Genomic DNA, 25,446 nt, shown 5'->3' with positions numbered 1-25,446 from the left:
GGGGAAAAAAACTATACTGGTTTTACTCGAAATCAGTAAACTTGAATCCTAACCTACACCTGTGTTCTCACTCATTTGCTTCTGTTTTTGTGTCATGTGACAAAACAACATTTTGGGGACTTGAGGGAAGGAGAAAAAAAGTGTCCGGACCAATCCCTCTTCACAGTAGTGTGAGTTATCTTGGCCAATACAGATTTGCCATATGAACTAAATACATATCAATAATACAAGTTACATTTTTAAACTACTCTTGAAATACAGAAAGTCATATTTTATAGGGCAGGGGAAATAAGTAGACATGAGCAGGAGAGAAATGATGATGTATCCTTTAAATCAATACAGACAAATCCAGAGAAGTTGTACTTGAAGATGGACTTGATCCAAGCTGGTGTTTTAGTTGGCAACAAAGTCAATATTCCAGGACGTAAGGCAGAGTTAATTTTCCACTTTAGAAATACTGTGTATTAAGCAGAATAAATACACGTTTACCAGTTGAACAATTGCATCAAGGTAATAAATTATATTTTGCCCCAACAGTTGAAGAAGTACCAGAATAAACCCCGTTATCAGTAGCAGCGTGACAAGGTGGAGCCCTTATTTAAGCAGGTTAAAAGTATCAATGCAAAATATTTCTGAATGAATTATATTTTCAAATAGACTTCAGGTACAAAGAACAAAACAGTGATTGGATTAGCTCAAGGTCTGTCCCATTCCATCTTAAAACATGGTGGAAATTCATTCTAACCATTAGTAGCACCTTTAGCTACCATGCTGCAGCAGTTGAGCTGATTTTAAGAATGTGAACTTTCACCATGGGTTTAATACCAGCTCTGTACACCAACAGAATTACCAAAATTCAATATCTATTAATTATGAAACTTGTACTTCTCTAGTAATTGTGTGAACATGTATTATATAAAATATACAAATATAATTTCTGGCTTCACTGAACATTCCCCCATGGTTCCTGTATTTCAACTTGTTTAAAATGTTTTAAATGTGTAACTGTTTGGTGAATATTGTCTCTCAACTGTGCAATCTGAGTAGGACTGTCACTAACAAAAAAATATTTCATAAAGATGACTATTTCATCAGTGGTTTCTAATTTTTATTATCTATGGCTGAGGAAGTGGTTTCACACTGGAAAATAGCGATCTGTGGATTCCAGTGGATCGTCAGCTGTGGCTCATTGGGTGATACTCTCGCCTCTGAGTCAGAAGGTTGTGGGTTAAAGTCCCACTCGAGACTTGAGCACATAAATCTAGGCGGACACTCCAGTGCAGTGCTGAGGGAGTGCTGCACTGTCAGAGGTGCCGTCTTTCGAATGAGACATTAAACCAAGGCCCTTTCAGGTGGACGTAACAGATCCCATGGCATTATTTCAAAGAAGAGCAGGAGAGTTAGCCCCAGTATCCTGGCCAATATTTATCTCTCAATCAACATAACAAAACAGATTATCTAGTTATTATCACATTGCTGTTTGTGGGAACTTGCTGTGTGCAAATTGGCTGCCACGTTTCCCACATTACAACAGTGATTACACTCCAAAAGAACTTAGTTGTCTGTTAAGCACTTTGAGACATCTGGTGGTCGTGAAGGGCGCTATATAAATACAAGTCTTTTATCAATGCAGGTCTGGGAAGGAAGCACTCCTGCTCTTTGTGGCTCTACATTACACAAGTTTAAAAAAAAAGATTTCTTATCTTTCAGGCACTGGCCTCAAGCAGTCCCTTTAAGATCTACCCAAAAGGCTATTAGTTAAGCACAAATCCATGCAAATTCAGGATTAATCTTGGCTATGAATACAACATTGGCTGAAAGGTAGCAAACAATGGGCCCAAGTTTCCACATGATTTGCGCCTGATTTTTAGGAGCAACTGGTGGAGAACGGACTATCTTAGAAATCGCAGTTCTCCACATTTTTTTTTCTGCAGTTCTAGTCAGGTAGAACAGTTCTACTTTGGAACAGAATTTTTTTTTCAAAAGGGGGCGTATCTGGCCACTGACGCCTGATTTGAAAGTTTCCACAGTGAAAACGTACTCCAAACTAAAGTAGAATGGAGCCAGTGAAGATTTTTGTAGAACTGAAAAAACCTGTTCTACACATTAAAAAATCAGGCGCAGGTTACAAATTAGGCGTCCAGAACGAGGTGGGGGGGGGGGGGAAGGGAACTCATTAAATTCTACAATAAATCCTTATTTATACTTCTACAAATATTATACAAATAAATCCAACCTGAATAAACATTTATAAGCCAAGAAAAGATTAAATAAACCATCTTCCTACCTGTGTGAAAGTGCTTCAGCCAGGGAGAATTCTGCAGCCGTTCGTGCCGCTGAACGGGAGGGGGAGAGAGAGAGGGAGGGAGGGGGGGGGAGAGAGAGAGAGAGAGGGAGGGAGGGGGAGAGAGAGAGAGAGAGGGAGGGAGGGGGAGAGAGAGAGAGAGAGGGAGGGAGGGGGAGAGAGAGAGAGAGAGGGAGGGAGGGGGAGAGAGAGAGAGAGAGAGAGGGGGGGAGAGAGAGAGGGAGGGAGGGGGGGAGAGAGAGAGGGAGGGAGGGGGGGAGAGAGAGAGGGAGGGAGGGGGAGAGAGAGAGAGAGGGGGGGGAGAGAGGGAGGGAGGGGGAGAGAGAGAGAGAGAGAGAGGGGGGGGAGAGAGAGAGGGGGAGGGAGAGAGAGAGAGAGACGGGGAGAGAGAGAGAGAGGGGGGGAGGGAGGGAGGGAGAGAGGGGGGTGGGGAAGGGAGAGAGAGAGGGAGAGGGGGGTGGGGAAGGGAGAGGTCAGGTCGGATCGGATCCAGTCCGGGAGCGGGAGTCGGGTCCAGTGGGGGGGGGGGGGGGCGGGTCGGGGAACAGGAGCGCGGGTCAGGTCGGGTCAGTCGGGGGGGGAGCGGGTCTCGGGTCGGAGCAGGGGGGGGGGTAGCAGGTGTCGGGTCTGGTCGGTGGGGGGAGCGGTTGTCGGGTCTGGTCAGCGGGGGGGGGAGCGGGTGTCTGGTCTGGTCCGGAGGCAGGGGGGGGGGGGGAGCGGGTGTCGGGTCTGGTCGGGGGAGGGTGAGCAGGAGCTGGCTGTGGGAGGAGCCTTATTCACGCAGCCCCAGTGAGGCCATTCAGTCAGGGCTAGGGGCTGCGTGCTTCGGGCCCCTCCCACACAGTTCGGCACCTGGAGCTACTGCACTTGTGTGCCCACTGTAGCGCGCATGTGCAGAGGTCCCGGCACTGTTTTCAGCGCAGGGACCTGGCTCCGCCCCCCCACAGCTTGTGCTGGCTGCGCCGAGAGCCAGAGGACCTGCAAGTAGGTGGAGAATACTGAGGATTTTTTTAGGCGCCGTTTTAGGCGCGAAAAACGGGCGTCCAGCTCGGAGGGGCGCCTGTTTTTTTTCTTGTGGAAACTTGGGCCCAATGAGTGGTTGAGTTACATCAGGGTGGAGGGAAGTATTATTATTTCTAAACTACATCAGTCACTGATGTAATTTAAGTGTTGGCCATGGCTCAGTTGGTAATACTCTCACTTCTGAAGGCTGTGGGTTGAACTCCCACTCCAGAAACTGGAGCACAAAATCTAAACTGACACTCCAGTGCAGTACTGAGGGAATGCTGCACTGTCAGAGGTGCTGTCATTTGGATGGGATATTAAACCAAGACTGCCCTCTCAGGTGGATGTAAAAAGTCCCATGACACTATTTTGAAGAAGAGTAGGAGAGTTCTCCCTTAAATCATAAGAACATAAAAAATATGAGGCCGTACAGCCCCCTCGTGCCTGCTCCGCCATTTAATATGATCATGGCTGTTCCGATCATGGACTCAGGTCCACTTCCCTGCCTGCTCCCCATATCCCCCACTCCCTTATCGCTTAGAAATCTATCTATCTCCGCCTTAAATATATTCAATGACCCAGCTTCCACAGCAAATTTCACAGATTTACAACCCTCCATAGAAATTCCTCCTCATCTCAGTTTTAAATGGGCAGCCCCTTATTCTAAGAATATGCTCCCTAGTTCTAGTCACCCATATCAGTGGAAACATCCTCTCTGCATCCACCTTGTCAAGCCTCCTCATAATCTTAAAAGTTTCGATAAGATCACTTCTCATTCTTCTGAATTCCAATGAGTAGAGGCCCAACCTACTCAACCTTTCCTCATATGTCAACCCCCTCATCTCCAGAATCAACCTAGTGAACCTTCTCTGAACTGCCTCCAAAGCAAGGATATCTTTTCTTAAATATGGAAACCAAAACTGCATGCAGTATTCTCGGTGTAGCCTCACCAATATCCTGTGTAACTGTAGCAAGATTTCACTGTTTTTATACTCCATCCCCTTTGTAATAAAGGCTAAAATTCCATTGGCCTTCCTGATCACTTGCTGTTCCTGCATACTAACCTTTTGTGTTTCATGCACCAGGACTCCAGGTCCCATTTAAAACTGAGAAGGAGGAATTTCTTCTCTAAGAGGGTTGTAAATCTGTGGAATTTGCTGCCTCAGAGAGCTGTGGAAGTCGGGACATTTGAATAAATTTAAGATATAGACAGTTTCTTAACCCATAAGGGATTATGGGGAGTGGGCAGCGAACTGGACCTGAATCTATGATCGGATCAACCATGATCGTATTAAATGGCGGAGCAGGCTTGAGGGGCCATATGGCCTACTCCTATTTCTTGTGTTCTTATGTGCGCATTACTTTTGATATGTTCGAGGAGCAGTGCATAAGAAGGCTGAGGTTCCGTAAGTAGGTGGTCACCGAGCTCTGCCACCTCCTGCAGACATACTTGAAGGTGACCTCGCTGTCAGTGCCAGTGAAAGTGACAGTAGCCCTCAACTTCTATGCTACCGGGTCCTTCCATTTTCCTGTCGGCGATATATGCAACATCTCGCAGTTTGCAGTACATTGCTGCATTCACCAAGTGACAAACGATGCTTGAATGAGGGGGCGAGGGCCCAACAGTAATGGTAAGGATAGCATCTTCCAGATGCACAAGACTGAGGAGTTGATAGGATAAGGGGTGGGTCTCAACAACGGAGTAGGAAGGTTAACTGCATGTGCAGGCCCTTGGAGTGGGAGAGGCCGCAAATGCGCAGTTGCATCTTGGCTCACCCACGTAGAGCATGGGGTCAGACACATTCACATTGAGGAAAGTCTGCACATTGAGCTCAGAACATGGCATGCTCAGGTTAATGGTAAAGATACAATCACCACTCCTGAGTAATTCTTGATGCCTCTCCAGGGTATCAAGCAGTGCATCAACGGCGATGTCCGAGAAGCGGTGAGCATGCTGCTGCTATTACATCTGCCATCTTATGCACGAGGCGGTACCACGCCCAATTGCTGCCTCAATTGAATACAGGTGGCAGCAATATGTATGTGGCGCAGTTACAAATTATGCTTGCCACCTGGATCTTGCCGCCTCACTTACTGCCGCTAACTACCTCCAGAGTAGCGTGCAACACCTGATTTAACGCTGCAATCCCTTCTTCAGGCAGCAAAACTGAATTTCGTGGTTGGTGGTGGCAACTATCGCCTTGTGGTAAAATCTCCATTCAGACGGTAACACCGCCTCCAAAACGGTGGTACTGAATTTTGATCCCCAAGTATTGCACATTATTTATGAAGTATCTTGCTCATATTTCCTTACAATGAAATAGCTACAGGTGAATTGATAAAAGTCTAGGAGACACAATGCTCAAAATGTCCAAACAATGCAGAGCGGCAATCAACAAAGCCACTATGATAATGAAGAAGAAAGCTGTGGACTGCAGGAAGATATCAGTCAACTGGTCAGGTGGACAGAACAATGGCAAATGGAATTTAATCCAGAGAAGTGTGAGGTAATGCATTTGGGGAGGGTTAACAAGGAAAGGGACACTGAGAAGTGTAGAGGAACAAAGGGACCTTGGAGTGCATGTCCACAGATCTTTGAAGGTAGCAGGCCAGGTAGATAAGGTGGTTAAGAAGGCACACAAAATACTTGCCTTTATTAGCTGAGGCATAGAATATAAGAGCAGGGGGGTTATGCTTGAACTATATAAAACACTGGTTAGGCCACAGCTGGAGTACTGCGTGCAGTTCTGGTCACCGCATTACAGGAAGGACATGATTGCACTGGAGAGGGTACAGAGGAGATTTACAAGGATGTTGCCGGGAGTGGAGAATCTTAGCTATGAGGACAGATTGAATAGGCTGGGTTTGTTTTCCTTGGAAAAGAGGAGGCTGAGGGGAGACCTCATTGAGGTGTATAAAATTATAAGGGGCCTAGATATAGTGGATAGAAAGGGCCTATTTCCCTTCGCAGAGGGATCAACAACCAGGGGGCATAAATTTAAAGTAATTGGTAAAAGGTTGAGGGGATTTGAGGGGAAATTTCTTCACGCAGAGGGTTGTGGGGGTCCGGAACTCACTGCCTGAAAGGGTGGTAGAGGGAGAAACCCTCATCACGTTTAAAAAGTACTTGGATGTGCACTTGAAGTGCCGTGACCTGCAGGGTTACGGACCTAGAGCTGGAAAGTGGGATTAGGCTGTATCATCATCATAGGCAGTCCTACAAAATCAAGGAAGAATTGCTTCCACTCAAAGTGAGTTCTCAGGTACAGTCCAATATGGGAATTACAGTCTCTGTCACAGGTGGGACAGATGGTGGTTGAAGGAAAGGGTAGGTGGGTAGTCTGGTTTGCCGCATGCTCCTTCCGCTGTATGAGCTTGATTTCTGCACGCTCTTTCCGTTGTCTGCATGCTCTCGGTGACGAGACTCGAGGTGTGGTCTTGGGCCAGGGATTCCCAGGTGCTGGTGGGGATGTTGCTCTTTATCAAGGAGGCTTTAAGGGTGTCCTTGAAACGTTTCCTCTGCCGACCCGGGCTCGCTTGCCGTGTAGGAGTTCCAAGTAGAGCACTTGCTTAGGGAGTCTCGTGTCGGGCATACGGACGATGTGGCCCGCCCAACGGAGTTGGTCGAGTGTGGTCAGTGCTTCGATGCTGGGGCTGTTGGCCTGATCGAGAACACTGACGTTGGTGCATCTATCCTCCAAGCGGATTTGCAGAATCTTGTGGAGACATCATTGGTGGTACTTCTCCAGCGCTTTGAGGTGTCTACTGTATATGGTCCACGTCTCTGAGCCATAATAGGAGGGCGGGTATCACTACTGCCCTGTAGACCATAAGCTTGGTGCCAGATTTGAGGTCCTGTTCTTCACTCTCCTTCAGGAGACCGAAGGCTGCGTTGGCACACTGAAGGTGATGTTGGACCTCGTTGTCGATGTTTGCCTTACTGATAGTAGGCTCCCGTGGTCCACGAGGAAAGTGGTCCACGTTGTCCAAGGTCGCGCCGTGAATTTTGATGGGGGGCAATGCCGTGAGGTGGGGTCAGGTTGGTGGAGGACCTTTGTCTTACGGATGTTTAATGTAAGGCCCATGCTTTTGTACGTCTTGGTGAAAATGTTGACGATGGCTTGTAGTTCGGCATCTGAATGTGCGCAGACGCAAGCGTCGTCCACGTACTGCAGTTCGATGGTGATGACACGGCAACTACAGAGGAATCTCCCTATTGTCAGCCACTGGGAAAATAATCACTAGAATCCTCCTCAACCTCTCCCTGTGGCTGAAGAGCTCCTCCCAGAATCACAATGCGGATTCCGTCCATTAAGGGATACAATGGACATGATCTTCACTACAAGAGAAATGCAGGGAACAGCACCAACCCTTGTACATGGCCTTCTTTGATCTCGCAAAGGCCTTTGACACTGTCATTAGGCTGGATAGCCTCTTGTTGGCCGGCATGGACACGATGGGCCGAAATGGCCTCCTTCCGTGCTGTTAACTTTTATGATTCTACACAGCTGAACCAGCAGAGCATAAATCATGATCAAACTGCAGTGGTCTGGTCAGACCAGACCGAGTACTGTGTCCAGTTCTGGTTGCCAGGACAAATCGGAGACGTGCTTTTATAGAGTTGTACAAGATTTTAAATGGTATGGAAAAGGTAAATGCAGAAAATTACCACAAATTGCAAGAGTAGCACAATGGTTTAAACCAGTAAACGGCAAATTTAGGACAGATATCAAGAAGTTTTTCTTTGCATTTAAAATGATCAATACATGGAAATAGACTCCGAAGAGTGGTGGAGGTGAATCATTTTAAGAACTATTTGGATGCTGCAAGGGGGGAAACTTTAGTTTAATTCTGGATGGATGAACCAAGTTGGGCCAAATGGTCTTCCTCATCCGTAATGATCTTATATTCAAAATTAAAGTCATGCATTAATTTAAAAGCCAAGATATTGGCTAGAGAACAAAGGTCTACAATAACATTTTGAAGGACAAATATTTTGAATGCAAAACTTGTTGAGCATGAATGTATCACTTGAAATTATTACCATGATGCAATCAAGGAGGCTGTTCTTGTCCTTATCTAAAGGGAGTCAGTTGAATAGTGCTTTGAACCAAGTGTCAAAGGGAAGCATTAAATGGCTCAAACACATCATCATAATGTCTTTGTGTTTATATATAAAAACATTGTCGATCCAACTGAGGACCCTGCATGTTAATGCAGAGTATTGGCCAAGCGTTCACAACGCCATTCAAACATCCCTGACTTATTCAGCAGGTTGGGACAAGGTGGATCATAGGGGACAAGGTGTGTCCACTTAAGCCATGGCTGATTACAACCTTCCATGTCACTAACAACGAAGCACAGGAAAGATACAACAGTGTACAAGTGTCAACCTGGCAACTGACGAAGACGACCATCGAGCTGCTTAACTCACTTCCGGTGCCTGGATAGGTCGGGGGTATTTTACAGTATGCCCCTGATAGAGTGGCAAAGATTGTAGTGATCAGCTGAGTACTGCACAATTTTGCCCAAATGGTCTATACGGTCACACTTGCACAAGCATCCTCCCACTAGAATTTCCTCTACCTGCCCTGCTTACATAGTGTGTTTATAGAATGGAGCAGGAAGCAGAGCACATTTATAATGTTATAAATTAGAGTCTGACGATCAAAAAAAAAACTGAAACCATGAAATCAAAATATGGCTGATTACGATGTGCCAAAATCTAATTTATGAAAGGATTGCACCACATCAGCGCAGTCAGAAACTGGAAGAAACTAGAATAATTTGTGTGAGTCTCTCTGAACTGGTGGAACATTGTGAATCAACTAAAGGAATATGGGACAAATTCATGACAGTATTTTGACAAAGGTCCAGTACATAAACTGCAGATTAAAATCAGAGCAGATGAGTGACAAAGTAATCCAAATTGCATAGTATTTAGAGCTGATAAACTACCAGGTAGCAGGTCCGAGCTAATGAAAGAGCCACAGAAGGTTGTATGAAAATACAGGTCTTGGCATGAGAGAAAAGAAATGGAAACAACCCTCAGAAGGACAGAGCTCCAACAAACCAGAAAGTTGTGTAATCATAAACACAACCAAGAGAAATGTCCAGCACACATTTAAAAATGCAAGAAATGAAATAATGGGACATTTTGAAATAGGCTGTTCTTAAACACCATTGTTCTTAAAGCAGTGGGCACGAGTGATAAATCATACGATCTTTCTTGCTCCAGTTATATGTGATGACAACATTGACAAATTATGGTGATTAAACCTGAAATAAGAACATAATATAAGAAATAGGAGTAGGCCATACGGCCCCTCGAGCCTGCTCCGCCATTCAATAAGATCATGGCTCCTTTCCTGCCTGTTCCCCATAACCCTTGACTTTCCTATAGTTCAAGAAATAAATGGTAAGACTGTACATTATAATATTGATACAGGTGCAAATATCACAGCATTGGTACAGCAGTCTATCAGTATTTCAATTTTTAAAGTGGATGTATATTCTCATCACTGAAAATTCACTTTTGAAAAAAAAAAACATAGGCAATCCCTCGAAATCGATGAAGACTTGCTTCCATTCTAAAAGTGAGTTCTCAGGTGACTGCACAGTTCAAAATAGGAATTACAGTCTCTGTCACAGGTGGGACAGATAGTCGTTGAAGGAAAGGGTGGGTGGGGAGTCTGGTTTGCCGCTGCCTGTGCTTGCTTTGTGTATGCTCTTGGCAACGAGACTCCAGGTGCTCAGCGCCCTCCCGGATGCTCTTCCTCCACTTAGGGCAGTCTTGGGCCAGGGATTCCCAGATGTCGGTGGGGATGTTGCACTTTAGCAAGGAGGCTTTGAGAGTGTCCTTGAAATGTTTCCTCTGCCCACCTGGGGATTGCTTGCCATGTAGGAGTACCGAGTAGAGCATTTGCTTTGGGAGTCTTGTGTCGGACATGTGGACAATGTGGCCCGCCCAATGGAGCTGGACAAGTGTGGTCAGTGCTGGGGATGTTGGCTTGATCGCGAACACTGACGTAGGTGCGTATATCCTCCCAGGGGATTTGCAGGATCTTGCGGAGACATTGTTGGTGGTATTTCTCCAGCGATTTGAGGTGTCTGCTGTATATGATCCATGTCTCTGAGCCATACAGGAGGGCTTTTTAAAAAAAAAGCCTATATACTGGAAGACAGACTGTTATCTGTAAAAACTATGCTACACAATGCTGGGGATGTTGGCCTGGTCGAGGATGCCAATGTTGGTGCGTCTGTCCTCTCAGGATTTGCAGGATCTTGCAGAGACATCGTTGGTGGTATTTCTCCAGCGACTTGAGGTGTCTACTGTACATGGTCCATGTCTCTGAACCATATAGGAGGGTGCGTATTACTACAGCCCTGTAGACCATGAGCTTGGTGGCAGATTTGAGGACTTGGTCTTCGAACACTCTTTTCCTCAGGCAGCCTAAGGCTGCACTGGCGTACTGGAAGCGGTGTTGAATCTCGTGGTCAATATCAACAAGAGCAGACAGAGACTCCCGAGGTATGGGAAATGGTCCAAGTTGTCCAGGGCCGTGCCGTGGATCTTGATGACTGGGGAGCAGTGCTGTGTGGCGGGGACAGGTTGGTGGAGGTTGGCAAGACCTTTGTCTTACGGATGTTTAGTGTAAGGCCTATGCTTTCGTACGCCTCAGTGAATACATTGACTATGTCTTGGAGTTCAGCCTCTATGTGCGCAGACGCAGGTGTTGTCCGCGTACTGTGGCTCGATGACAGAGGTTGGGTGGTCTTGGACCTGGCCTGGAGACGACGAAGGTTGAACAGGTTCCCACTGGTTCTGTAGTTTAGTTCCACTCCAGCGGGGAGATTTTTGAGTGTGAGGTGGAGCATGGCAGTGAGGAAGATTGAAGAGGGTTGGCGCAATGACGCAGCCATGCTTGATCCCGGTCCAGACATGAATAGCACATTTAGTGAGTTGGTCTTACCGCAGGTAAAGGGTCCACAGCCAGATAGGGAATGGAAGACTAACAGGAAGAGCAGTGCAAGGAAGGTAGTGCAGGGATCCCCTGCGGTCATCCCCGTGCAAAACAGATACACCGCTTTAAGTACTGTTGAGGGGGATGACTCATCAGGGGGGAGCAGCAGCAGCCAAGTTCGTGGCACCGTGGCTGGCTCTGCTGCACAGGAGGGCAGGAAAAAGAGTGGGAGAGCGATAGTGATAGGGGATTCAATTGTAAGGGGAATAGATAGGCGTTTCTGCGGCCGCAACCGAGACTCCAGGATGGTATGTTGCCTCTCTGGTGCAAGGGTCAAGAATGTCTCGGAGCGGGTGCAGGACATCTGAAAAGGGAGGGAGAACAGCCAGTTGTCATGGTGCATATAGGTACCACTGATGTAGGTAAAAAACGGGATGAGATCCTACGAGACGAATTTAGGGAGCTAGGAGCTAAATTAAAAAGTAGGACCTCAAAAGTAGTAATCTCAGGATTGCTACCAGTGCTACATGCTAGTCAGATTAGGAATCGCAAGATAGCTCAGATGAATATGTGGCTTGAGGAGTGGTGCAGAAGGGAGCGATTCAAATTCCTGGGACATTGGAACCGGTTCCAGGGTAGGTGGGACCAGTACAAACCGGACGGACTCCACTTGGGCAGGACCGGAACCAATATCCATGGGGGAGTGTTTGCTAGTGCTGTTGGGGAGGAGTTAAACTAATACGGCAGGGGGATGGGAACCTATGCAGGGAGACAGAGGGAAATAAAAAGGAGGCAGAAGCAAAATATAGAAAGGAGAGTAGTAAAAGTGGAGAGCTGAGAAACCCAAGGCAAAAAACAAAAAGGGCCACATTACAGCATAATTCTAAAGGGGCAAAGTGTGTATAAAAAAACAAGCCTAAAGGCTCTGTGCCTCAATGCGAGGAGTGACTGGAATAAGGTGGATGAATTAACTGCGCAGACGGCAGTTAACGGATACGATGTGGTTGGCATCACGGAGACATGGCTCCAGGGGGACCAAGGCTGGGAACTCAACATCCAAGGGTATTCAGCATTTAGGAAGGATAGACAGAAATGAAAAGGAGGCGGGGTGGCGTTGCTGGATAAAGAGGAAATCAACGCAACTGTAAGGAAAGACATTAGCCTGGATGATGTGGAATCGGTATGGGTGGAGCTGCGGAATACCAAAGGGCTGAAAACGCTAGTGGGTGTTGTGTATAGGCCACCAAATAGTAGTAGAAAGGTTGGGGACAGCATCAAGCAAGAAATAAGGGATGTGTGCAATAAAGGTACAGCAGTAATCATGGGCGACTTTAATCTATCTACACATTGATTGGGCTAACCTAACTGGTAGCAATGTGGTGGAGGAGTGTTAGCGTTAGTGTTTTCTTAGAAGAATCACTCAACACTCAGGGTCGGTTCCAATGCTGAAGCAGCTTTTATTACGCTCAGCGGGAAGGAAAAACTCAGGACCGTGTCCAGGTTTCTCTTCCCAGAACAAAGGATTACATGCACCTTTATATGTTTCACAACAGTTACAAAACATTTTACTACAGCTACACAGCCCATCACGGCTGGACACAAGCCAATCACAATGATTATAGATTACATATAGGTTATTTTAACCCAATAGAATTCCCCTTATGTCTCAGGAACCATGTGTTCGTCTTTTGTCAGCTTGGGCTGATTGATGGCTTTATAGGTTCTCTCCCTAGTTCTTTCATCTGGGAGAAATAATTGGTATATAGCCTTGTTTACAGCAAATGGTTTCCCTCTTACCTTTCTTCCTGAAATAATTGGTTTCATGGCCTTGTTCACAGGAGATGGTTTCCTTCTTATCTCTGTCTTCCCAGGCATTCCTACAGTGGGCCTCACAGGGTTATTGCTCGGTCAGTGAACGTTCAACAGTTCACAGTTTGACTACCTGATTTCCCATAATGCCTGGGCAGCCATTTTATGTGTGTGTCCATTTAAGCTTATGTGAGTTCTAAATATCCAGCAGGTGCCTAATGCCTAAGTCTATATATATCTTTCGACTCTCTACAACAATTCCCCCTTTCGGTAAAGGGACTAGCCCTAGTCCCCTTTTAACCGAAATACTGCCTTTATCTGATATTTGTGCACGGCCCGGTATTCCTTGCCTCAACATGCTGGCCAGTCACGCGGTTTCAGGAGTTCCGGTTGCTCAAATCAAATTAACAAAGGCTAGCTCCTCCCGTCCCCTTATCAAACAGACTTGTTTAATATCCAGGGAACGGTGATTGGTCCGTTTCTGCCGTTTGTGGCGCCTGCATACCTGGCAGGCCATCACGCCCCATGTTATTGCTAAGATTAATTGTATTCCGACCAGTGTGTGTGAAATAATTCGGATCCATGGGTGGATGTTCACATTTATTCCCCAGTCCCAGACCTTTCTCCACCAACTCTGACTTTGTAAGTCTACCTCGGTATCTTCTTCCAGTTCTTTGATTTTAGTTTGTAGCTGGTGATAGAGTTTTACGGATTGCCCCACTCTGAGCCTTAACTCCCGTAATACCTCCGTGAGATGTGGGATAGGGACCTGCTCTGGCTCGTCATAATCCTGCAAATGATCATGGAGCTGATCAGTTACTTCAATAACTTCGGACTTCCGGCGCCTAACCTGGGTGATATGCGCTTGCCCGATCGCGACAGGTCGTAGTGGTGTAAAGTTTGGCTGCGGTATAGGGCACTGCAGGTCATTATACTGGTATGAACTCTCAGTAGTAGAGACGCAGTATCTTCCCCTCCCTCCGTAGCCTGCCCTCGCGAAGTGCATGTGTGCGGGCACTATTTCTAGTACACACCCGTTGGTTCGGTTAAACCCGCACTCGTCTAGTTCACCTCGGCCCACCGGGTGAGGGCATACTGTGATTTCCCCCCCTTTGCTTGCAATCTGCTAGGGAAATCCCAGTAAGTATGTTGTTTCGACGAACGGCAGAGGTGGTGGTTAGGTAGTAGCGTATGGAGACATTTTCCCGTATTACTCCGATATTCTCTAGTTGGTATAAGGGGAACGGCCCTGAGTCCGGCGTTGCTATAGGGATCAACAGGACTATCCCTATCCCGGTAGTCCTACCCATCTGGCAATCTGGAATTGCGGGGTATACTCGGGTCAGTCCCTTCAGAGTACAATTATCCAGTGTCCCCCTTTGGTTCGCCAACTGAGCTAAATGTGAACTGTCTATCCAATCGGGTACTTCCCCGCGTTGGATCTGGTCGAGGTTGTGGCGGATCTGTCCCACCATCCACAGACCATAAGCATGACAGAGTTGCCCCTGTCTTTGCTTTATTGTATCTTCTTGTTCTCTATCAATGAGGTGATTGATGGTTTTAGCGTGAGCTTCCAGGACTGAGATGCCATCCAACTGGATTTCGGCACCCTCCTTTCCTAGGTTGGCCTGGTCTTCCTGGTTTTGCTCCACCCTCTCCAATAACCCCTTCATCACCCCTTTAAGCTGTTCTACCCTCTCATTTAGCCCTTGTATGTCTATCGAGTTCACTACGGAGGTTCCTGTATTGAAAACGGTAGCAACATCATTTACTATTTCCCTCTTCACCCTGGGTGCTAACCCCTGTCCCCGGAACTTACTGGCACCCATGGCATCGGCAGCCTGCTGCATTACGACTTTACTTAATACATTGTACATCTTCCTTGACTGTTCGGTACAATATTCCGGCATCTGGATGCCTGAAATATTGATCAGAACAGGCACAATTTCATGTTTAACATTATCATACAATAATTCCCCTTCGTTGTACATTGCAATCCCATTTTCTGGTCCCTTAGTAGTTATGGGACAAGGCAGTTCTTCGGGCAATGTAGTGATTCTTATGGGGCGCGGTGTCGGAGGGGGTGAGAAACATACATACAATTATATTGCAGCCGCCCCCGCCTCCTCGTAATACCCACACAGCCCCATTCCCTTCTTGCGGATGACTGATTGCTGGGATTGTCCCGGAGGCGCGCAAATTATGCCGAAAGTACATTCATCAGGCCCTTTGACATCCCTCCGTTTAATGCATCTGCTCCTTATACCCGTGGAGCACTGTACACATACTCTTATTCTTATTAGGATTCTTATTAGGATTCACTTGTAACCATGCATTAAAATAAGTCCTGTCTTTGCTCCAGTCCTTGGCTGCTGGGATGCACATTCCGGCCGTTAAATTAAACAAGACTCCATAGTTCATATAGTTGTTTATTTCCAGCGTGCTCTGCTGTCCGTCGGTGTTGCCCAGGGTACGTGCATGTCGCAGGGCTATCCAGATTACGAGTAGCGCCGTTCGTATTCCCATTCCGGTAAGTATTATCTGTAATTTTAAACAGACGGCCTGGTCGTCACCAGGGGTTAAGTTTTTTGCTCTACGAGAGTCCCTGTCACCCTGCAAAATCAGAAGCACAAGGTTATAATCGAACCATTTCGAGCTGAATCTGTAGGACGTGCGCCCGTGTCTTTACCCACTTAAATATTACCCAAACTCCTATGACCAAGGCCAAAGCTATTCCTCCAAACATCGCTGTCTGCTTTACCGTTAGGTTGGGTTTGTGGACTACACCTACCCACCGTGGGGTACATTGGCTCTATTGCCAGAGGTGATGGTGCTATGGCTGCGCACTGCACTATCCGTCTAGTCCCGTTATCTCTTCCAGCCTGTTTATCTTAGCTTTTAACTCTTCAATTTGTTTTATTGAATATCTATTTCTTTATTGTATCAGGCAAGTATTATTACATAAGCTAGTTCTGTTTTTATTTTTGTTTCCTCTGTTAGGTGAGTCTTTTTTTTTTCCCTATTAAGAAATCCAAATTAATAATGTTCAGTATAAAACGGCTGTCAATGGAAAGGGTTAACTCCTTTCCAGGTTTGTAAGAAGACCTGATGTCATTACGTGACTTCACGTAATCATCTGGAAAAAAAAAAGTCTTTGTGCCTTCAAAACTGGCTTCGAAATTAGGAATCCGTTAAACAGCATAAATCATTAGAGTAAACTCCAATGTTTTCTTAACTTCTAATTCAAGTACTTGCCAAAGAATTTTTTTTTTTTTTAAATTGTTTTAAAACAAGACCACACATACAATAGCAATTTTGTTTACTGAAATTCAATTCTGTTTTTTTTTTATTTCTCTCTTTCTCCTCGTTATCTTCAAAACCCTCCTGCTTGTTTAGACTGTTCGGGACATTTTGGAAATCTTTTCAAACTGCATTGAAACTTTTTCCATTTAGTCTGTTACATCTTTTTTTTTCTTTCTTCAAATTAGGTTTTGTATTTTACACGGAGGGTTCGTAACTCCATAAAGTTGTTAATTTAAAATCATTTGTTTACTTTCAAAGTGGCGTCTTTATCTTTTTCTTTTTCTCCATAACTGGAATGAAGTCCATCTTTGAGAGTTTGAGTGCTTTTTCGTTATCTCAAAATGCTCCAGTTTCAAAGTCGTTACTAAAGCTTGCTGTTTTTTAACATTTTCCAAAAGTTCCTTTTACACCTTCGCAGATAGCTCGCCACTTGCCCAGGAGTTTGACCTGATCAGATTTAATTTAATCTTTTTTTTTAAATCCACCTCAGTATTTCCTGTGCCTTCTCTGAATATCTCAAAATCCCAATTCAAACTTTGTAATTTCAATCTTTATTTAAAACTTTTTTTTTTTAGAAGCTCTCTTTTTTTTTAAGCATTCTTTATCTCATTCCGAGACCAAATTTATGTCTTTCAACCCAATCAATCATTGCATGTTTTCTTTCGGCAAGTAAGTGAGCATGTCAAATAAATATTTTGCTCAACAAACCTATTCTTTATTTGTTTATTTTCCTAGCTCCGTAACTTATCATCCGAATAAATCCACACCTGCGTTTCTAACTTAAATGTCTTAAAACTTCCCACATACAGGACAACATTACAAAGGGTTTAAAAAAAAAGACTTTCACTCTGTTTCTAAAATAAACAGACACTTGCATTCCTCTTCCAACCAGACTTTCGGAACATGAAAACATAAAAAAATTCATTCTGCAGTCAAAAATCACACAGACACTTCTCACTCAACGATTTACAACAGTCTCTCTTCTTGTTTTGGCCGGCTCTATTTTTGGATCCATGACCTTTCAGGGAATTCGTAGTTTTATCTAAATAATTCCTCACATAACTAATTCCTGAGGATTCCACCCTGCTTTAATCATATTTTCAATAAGCTTCTTTTGTTTTTCCGCCAGGTGGCGGGTAAGCGACCCTTCTGGTCCCCACTCGAGTTTACTTGTTTTCATGGCCATTCCTGGGTAGGACTACTACCGTTAGGAATCTACTCTCAGAGGTCCGCTTTCTTTCTAGCGCGACTTGTAGTAAACTGTCTCTTGGCTACTGTCAGGTCACAAGTTCTGCTGTTGCACAAACTTATACAATTCTTAAAAACGCGTTTAAGCAATTCCCGCAGTGCTCTACATATCCTTAACGACTACCTACCACCGCTCAGCCCGTTGGTCCGACCCTGTTCACAGGTTTGGATTCCGTTAGCCGCTGTACACCGCTTGGTTCTATCCCGGGGTATTTCAAATTACACTACTGGGTCCGGAAGATGTCTCTCGGTATCACGATCCCACGGTCTAAGTGTGTTCCCTACGCCTACTTGGTTCCTGGCCGTCACGTGGGACAAAAGTCCTCTTAATTCAGGCTCAGGCTAGGCGTTTGAGATATTAGACCGTCTCCTCATGTCGATCAACCAGCTTCCACCTTCCGCACCCTTTATACTTAAAAATAGTTTTTTTATACTCACCCGGGTTTTTTCCAAGGGCGTCCAGCGACTCCGGGAAATCCCGTCGACTACGCCATTGTTAGCGTTAGTGTTTTCTTAGAAGAATCACTCAACACTCAGGGTCGGTTCCAATGCTGAAGCAGCTTTTATTACGCTCAGCGGGAAGGAAAAACTCAGGACCGTGTCCAGGTTTCTCTTCCCAGAACAAAGGATTACATGCACCTTTATATGTTTCACAACAGTTACAAAACATTTTACTACAGCTACACAGCCCATCACGGCTGGACACAAGCCAATCACAATGATTATAGATTACATATAGGTTATTTTAACCCAATAGAATTCCCCTTATGTCTCAGGAACCATGTGTTCGTCTTTTGTCAGCTTGGGCTGATTGATGGCTTTATAGGTTCTCTCCCTAGTTCTTTCATCTGGGAGAAATAATTGGTATATAGCCTTGTTTACAGCAAATGGTTTCCCTCTTATCTTTCTTCCTGAAATAATTGGTTTCATGGCCTTGTTCACAGGAGATGGTTTCCTTCTTATCTCTGTCTTCCCAGGCATTCCTACAGTGGGCCTCACAGGGTTATTGCTCGGTCAGTGAACGTTCAACAGTTCACAGTTTGACTACCTGATTTCCCATAATGCCTGGGCAGCCATTTTATGTGTGTGTCCATTTAAGCTTATGTGAGTTCTAAATATCCAGCAGGTGCCTAATGCCTAAGTCTATATATATCTTTCGACTCTCTACAACAAGGAGGATTTCCTGGAGTGTATTAGGGATGGTTTTCTAGACCAATATGTCGAGGAACCAACCAGGGAGCTGGCCATCCTAGACTGGGTATTGTGTAATGAGAAGGGACTAATTAGCAATCTTGTTGTGTGAGGCCCCTTGGGGAAAAGTGACCATAATATGGTAGAATTCCTTATTAAGATGGAGAGTAACAAAGTTAATTCGGAAACTAGGGTCCTGAACTTAAGGAAAGGTAACTTCGACGGTATGAGGCATGAATTGGCTAGAATAGACTTGCAAACGATATTAAAAGGGTTGACAGTGGATAAGCAATGGCAAACATTTAAAGATCACATGGATCATGGATGAACTTCAACAAATGTACATCCCTGTCTGGAGTAAAAATAAAACTGGGAAGGTGGCTCAACTGTGGCTAACAAAGGAAATTAAGGATAGTGTTAAATCCAAGGAAGAAGCATATACATTGGCTAGAAAAAGCAACAAACCTGAGGACTGGGAGAAATTTAGAATTCAACAGAGGAGGACTAAGGGTTTAATTAAGAGGGGGAAAATAGAGTACGAGCGGAAGCTTGCAGGGAACATAAAAACTGACTGCAAAAGCTTCTATAAATATGTGAAGAGAAAAAGATTAGTAAAGACAAACGTAGGTCCCTTGTAGTCGGATTCAGGTGAAATTATAATGGGGAACAAAGAAATGGCAGACCAATTGAACCAATACTTCGGTTCTCTCTTCACGAAGGAAGATACAAATAACCTTCCGAAGGTACTAAGGGACAGTGGGTCTAGTGAGAAGGAGGAACTGAAGGATATCCTTATTATGCGGGAAATTGTGTTCGGGAAATTGATGGGATTGAAGGCCGATAAATCCCCGGGGCCTGATAGTCTGCATCCCAGAGTACTTAAGGAAGTGGCCCTAGAAATAGTGGATGCATTGGTGATCATTTTCCAACAGTCTATCGACTCTGGATCCGTTCCCATGGACTGGAGGGTAGCTAATGTAACACCACTTTTTAAAAAAAAGGAGGGAGAGAAAACGGGTAATTATAGACCGGTTAGCTTGACATCGGTGGTGGGGAAGGTGTTGGAATCGATTATGAAGGACGAAATAGCAGCACATTTGGAAAGCGGTGACAGGATCGGATCAAGTCAGCATGGATTTATGAAAGGGAAATCATGCTTGACGAATCTTCTGGAATTTTTTTGAGGATGTAACTAGCAGAGTGGACAAGGGAGAACCAGTGGATGTGGTGTATTTGGACTGTCAGAAGGCTTTTGACAAGGTACCGCACAAGAGATTGGTGTGCAAAGTCAAAGCACATGGTATTGGGGGTAATGTACTGACATGGATAGGGAACTGGTTGGCAGACAGGAAGCAGAGAGTCAGGATAAACGGATCCTTTTCAGAATGGCAGGCAGTGACTAGTGGGGTGCCACAGGGCTCAGTGCTGGGACCCCAGCTCTTTACAATATACATTAACGATTTGGATGAAGGAATAGAGTGTAATATCTCCAAGTTTGCAGATGACACTAAACTGGGTGGCGGTGTGAGCTGTGAGGAGGATGCTAAGAGGCTGCAGGGTGACTTGGACAGGTTAGGTGAGTGGGCAAATGCAAGGCAGATGCAGTATAATGTGGATAAATGTGAGGTTATCCATTTTGGGGGCAAAAACACGAAGGCAGAATATTATCTGAATGGCGGCAGACTAGGAAAAGGGGAGGTGCAACGAGACCTGGGTGTCATGGTTCATCAGTCACTGAAAGTGGGCATGCAGGTACAGCAGGCGGTGAAGAAGGCAAATGGTATGTTGGCCTTCATAGCTAGGGGATTTGAATATAGAAGCAGGGCGGTCTTACTGCAGTTATACAGGGCCTTAGTGAGGCCTCAACTGGAATATTGTGTTCGGTTTTGGTCTCCTAGTCTGAGGAAGGACGTTCTTGCTATTGAGGGAGTGCAGCGAAAGTTCACCAGACTGATTCCAGGGATGGCTGGGCTGTCATATGAGGAGAGACTGGATCAACTGGGCCTTTATTCACTGGAGTTTAGAAGGATGAGAGGGGATCTCATAGAAACATATAAGATTCTGACAGGACTGGACAGGTTAGATACAGGAAGAATGTTCCTGATGTTGGGGAAGTCCAGAACCAGGGGACATAGTCTTAGGATAAGGGGTAGGCCATTTAGGACTGAGATGAGGAGAAACTTCTTCACTCAGAGTTGTTAACCTGTGGAATTCCCTGCCGCAGAGAGTTGTTGATGCCAGTTCACTGGATATATTCAAGAGGGAGTTAGATATGGCTCTTACGGTGAAGGGGATCAAGGGGTATGGTGAGAAAGCAGGAAAGAGGTACTGAAGGAATGATCAGCCATGCTCTTATTGAATGGCGGTGCAAGCTCGAAGGGCCGAATGGCCTACTCCTGCACCTATTTTTCTACGTTTCTATGTAAGGGATCCGTTGGTAAGGATCACGGCCTGCATGTCGTCGTGGAGCAGGCGGAGGATGGTGACGAACTTTTGGGGGAATCAGAAACGAAGGAGGACGCTCCATAGACCCTCGCGGTTGACAGTGTCAAAGACCTTTGTAAGGTCAAAGAAGAATATGTATAAGGGCTGGTGCTGTTCCCTGCATTTTTCTTGCAGCTGTCACGCTGTAAAAATCATGTCCTTTATGCCCCGTCGGGGACGAAATCCATACTGTGACTCTGGGAGGAGCTCCTCAGGCACAGGGAGAAGACGGTTGAGGAGGACTCTAGTGACGATTTTCCCAGTGGCTGATAACTTGATCAGCTCCAGTGGGCAGGCCACATTGTTCGCCTGCCAGACACAAGACTCCCAAAGCAAGCGCTCTACTCGGAACTCCTTCACGGCAAATGAACCAAAGGTGGGCAGAGGCAACGTTACAAGGACACCTCAAAACCTCCCAGATAAAGTGCAACATCTCCACTGACACCTGGGAGTTCCTGGCCAAAGACCGTCCCAAGTGGAGGAAGTGACTCTGGGAGGGCGTTGAGCACCTCGTGTCTCATCGCCGAGAGCATGCAGAAATCAAGCGCAGGCAGCGGAAAGAGCGTGCGGCAAACCTGTCCCGCCCACCCTTTCTCTCAATGACTGACTGTCCCAACTGTGACAGGGACTGTGGTTTTCGTATTGGACTGTTCAGTCACCTAAGAACTCATTTTTAGAGTGGAAGCAAGTCTTCCTCGATTCTGACAGACTGCCTATGATGATGATGCTAAACAAAAGATGTGGGACTGGCATCAACCAACATTAAAAAAATAAACTATAAATTTAAACTTTAAATAACCAATCCAAATTCATAGGACATATTCCCGTTCGGCAAATTTGCTTAGTAAAAAAACTCGTGTATGGGATGGTGGGATGTGTACACTGCTTTTACAGAAAAAAAGGGACACGTCAGCAAAGTGACTAAAGGGACAGGCGAGGTATTGGAGAAGATAGAAAAGAATATGGGGCTGTGAGATAAAATATGCAACGGTGAATTACAAAAAGTATAGTGACCAATAATTGCTGAAGAGCTGGCGATACCGAACCACGATTGGCCTTTGCCGCCATTTACTCCTCACACAAATAAACCTCATCTCATTCTTACACTGGGTTACATCGCCTTTGTCTCGGCTCCACCTTTTGTCTGTCTGTGAAGCTCTCTGAGGCGTTTTTCTATTTTGACAGGGCTGTATAAATGCGAGTTGCCGCTACGCTCCATTAATCTTGAACAACAGACACATTTAGAAACTGAAATCCTTTTTCACGGCACAGCCGCGCGCCCGCCCCCTTGCACTCAGGCGCCAAGTGATTGGCAGAAATCGCTGGCCACTGAAGCGCCACACCGCGCAGCGACAGTCAGCGACACGTGGCTTTTCTCACATCCCCGCTTGATTGCGAAGGCCGGGGGAGAGATGGGGAGAAAGGGGTGCAATGCACCTTGGGAATTGAAGTGCTCCTTCGTCAGACGTAGAGGCAGGCGGCCGAATGGGGAACTACATCCCCCAGAATGCTATGCGGCCGAACAGAAAACTACACCCCCCAAAATGCAACGCGGCCGAGTAGGGAACTACATCCCCCAGAAGGCTAGGCGATCTATGTACGTCGACGTTTATCTGTAGCAATGCCCACTGGGTTAGAAATGCCGGTTTCCAAGCGGTCGTTGGGGTGGTTTCAGAAGAGCGTGTCTTGATGTTTGTTTTTGTCAAAAGCGAAAAGGATAATTCTGGCTGTTAGAATGCAGTATACCATATTTATTTAGTTGCATGTTTAATGCGCTCCTTTAAAGACAGCGAGTGCGCAGACGCCCTTGGCACAGTCAGGACCCCTTGGATCTGTCGCTGGAGGCCTGAGGTGTCTGCGAGAAATTTAAAGCAGCAGCGATTCCGTCTGTGCAGCGATTCGCCTCCCGCGGCGCCGAGCGCCCGCCATTGCCATTGTTGAAGCGTGTGCGTGTGGTTTTAAAGGCGGAGGATGCGGCGCTCTCTAATTTAGCGGGAAGCGAGGGGGTCGAGGAGTAATACACAAAGAAGGTCCGAGGGGCTGCCTCATCTGTCAGACTGAGGTGGTGGGAAGCAAGAGCTGGTACAGGGTCATCCTGACTGTCATCAACCCCTCCCCTCCCCCTCTCCATCCCCCTCTCCATCCCCATCATTACAGGGCTGTTGGCAAACTGAAGGGAAAGAGCAACAATAGTCATATTCTTCCTTCCCAGCCCGGTAAAAATGGATCGTGACAGAGGAGAGAGCGAAGATAATTTAGATTACTCAGTGGCAAATGTAGAAAAGGTAAGACTATATATCAGAGTTTCATTTATTTGTAACACGGTACCTTTCGTCATCCTAATTTGCTTTCTGTGAACTTAGTCCATTAAAAACATTTCCTGGCAAGTGCATGTCCAGTTCTTTCAATACTTAGTCATAAATGTAACAATATAAGGAATGTTGTGTTTTTCTTGCCTAGTTAGTAATGAAAAGGATTGTAACCATTAGATTGTAAATATTTGTATTTATTTTGTAATATGGTATCATAATCCACCTACAGCTTGTCTTTGGCACAATTATTGCAGATAAGCTTCTGATGTGCGAATGGATATCACTTTGTGACATTAAAAGTCATCGTTTGTTATCTTTTTTCCCATTATACTACAGCAGTAAATCTGTATCTTATGTTTGTACATTTCTAATGCTGAAGTAAAGTTAGATTCCAGAACGGACCTCTCAACATTTAGCATGCTTTACCCTGGAGGAAAATACACATTTGTCCATTTGCCAGAAATATAATAATTCCACAGTACACAAAGTTGGCAAGAGTTTTTTTTAGGTGCATCATACGGGATGCATGCTGGCTTGTATGCCTGTATATATTGACATCATTTAAAGGGTTCTTAATTGTGGGCCAACTTAAAAGATATGGAGCTATTTGTCAACATAACAAGTTCTTCTTATGAAAGTGATCCTTTATTTTCCAGATCTATTATTTTAGAATAGCATTGGATGGGATGATTTGTGACTGCAGTAACAATTGGCTGTGTAAAGTGTAAACCAAACCATTTTTACTGGTTTGTGGTGTAATGGCCATGAGCTAATGAGGTCTTGAAGTTGCTCTGATAATAGCAGGTAACGGGGCAAACAAGATCATGGCCATGGGAGGTTAAGCAATATGAAATTGAGGTCGAGAGTCTGATTTAGAACAGGAAAAGTATAATTAGGCCAGAATAGAGTTCTAACACTTTTTTTCACACTTGAAGTATTACAAAATGAATAGACTTCTGAAGGTTTCTTCTGTCCTTGGGCAGAATTCTTCTCCTTCATGCAGTTTGATCTCATCCTCTGAATGATGATCTGTAGTAGGCTCAGCTCAGGACTGTATTTGACCCTGAACCTGGCTCAGATGATCTTTGGTGCCTATCTCCTGTACCTGTACTAATCTAATTTTGTTAAAAGGGATTGGCATATCTGGAAGATACATTACCTATATTTTTTTAATTGATAAAAAAAAAATGATCCCATTACAGATCACTAGGATTGTTATCTCTTTGAAGTATTCACACAGGTTTTCATGGCTATAAATAACTTGATAGTTCAAAATCAACAAGTTGTATTTATAGCTTTAATGTAGAAAAATGTCCCAAAGCTGCTGCTGCAATCAAACAATCGATGGCAAGCCAAAGAGAGGTGAACAAAAGCTTGGTCCACGAGGTGGATTTTGAGGAGGGTCATAAAGGAGGAGAGGGTTGTGGAGAGGTGAAAGAGCTTAGGGAGGGAATTCCAGAGTCTAGGTGGCTGAAGGCATGCTGGAGGAGTTGATGCACCAGAGGCTCGTGTCACAGGAACAGTTTTTTTCCCAGGGATAGGGACTCTGGGAGGGAGGAGGAGGAGGAGGAGGAGGGGGGGAAAGTCGGGAGAAGGAGTGGGAGGGTGAGGAGGATGAGGAGGAGGAAATCAGTAGAGGGAGAGAGGGGATGGCAAAGGGGGGAGGAGGTGCTGGGGGGGGGGAAGAGGGAGGGGATCAGTAGAGGGAGAGAGGGGATGGCTGGAGGGGAGCGAGGGGGGAGGAGGTGCTGCTGGGTGAAGGGAGAGGAGGTTCTGGGGGTGCGGTGGGAGGGGGGGGAGAGGGAGGAGGAAGGGGGAGAGGAGG

The 25,446-nt window shown here is 45.5% G+C and overlaps 2 protein-coding genes and 1 long non-coding RNA gene across 7 annotated transcripts in view; 2 read left to right on the top strand and 1 right to left on the bottom strand.

Annotated features, from left to right (window-relative positions):
• The window catches only part of LOC139268542 (armadillo-like helical domain containing protein 1), a 65,675-nt gene extending 64,597 nt beyond the window's left edge, over window positions 1–1,078 (top strand). Inside the window, exons 11-12 of one of the 2 annotated variants that reach the window (XM_070886850.1) lie at window positions 343–424; window positions 538–1,078. In XM_070886850.1, coding sequence (XP_070742951.1) covers window positions 343–424; window positions 538–557 — 102 coding nt within the window. In that variant the 3' untranslated portion in view covers window positions 558–1,078. The remainder of the gene's footprint in view (window positions 1–342; window positions 425–537) is intronic. The other variant, XM_070886851.1, reaches the window with a different exon arrangement.
• LOC139268544 (uncharacterized) lies at window positions 251–22,558 on the bottom strand. 2 transcript variants are annotated; one of them, XR_011594053.1, is made up of 2 exons: window positions 22,415–22,558; window positions 251–457 (listed from the first exon to the last, which is right to left on the bottom strand). It is a non-coding gene; the product is annotated as an uncharacterized lncRNA (long non-coding RNA). The 2 variants fall into 2 exon arrangements; XR_011594054.1 differs by having other exon boundaries at window positions 22,447–22,558.
• Window positions 22,559–22,931: 373 nt separating this feature from the next.
• ipo13b (importin 13b) overlaps window positions 22,932–25,446 on the top strand; it is a 224,448-nt gene continuing 221,933 nt past the window's right edge. For all 3 annotated transcript variants that reach the window (XM_070886848.1, XM_070886849.1, XM_070886847.1), the window contains exon 1: window positions 22,932–23,594. In XM_070886848.1, the coding sequence (XP_070742949.1) occupies window positions 23,532–23,594 (63 nt within the window). In that variant the 5' untranslated portion in view covers window positions 22,932–23,531. The remainder of the gene's footprint in view (window positions 23,595–25,446) is intronic.

Source organism: Pristiophorus japonicus, chromosome 8 (genome assembly GCF_044704955.1).
Source record: "Pristiophorus japonicus isolate sPriJap1 chromosome 8, sPriJap1.hap1, whole genome shotgun sequence".
Taxonomy (NCBI): Eukaryota; Metazoa; Chordata; class Chondrichthyes; family Pristiophoridae; genus Pristiophorus; species Pristiophorus japonicus.
This window is presented reverse-complemented; position numbering and strand designations above follow the sequence as displayed.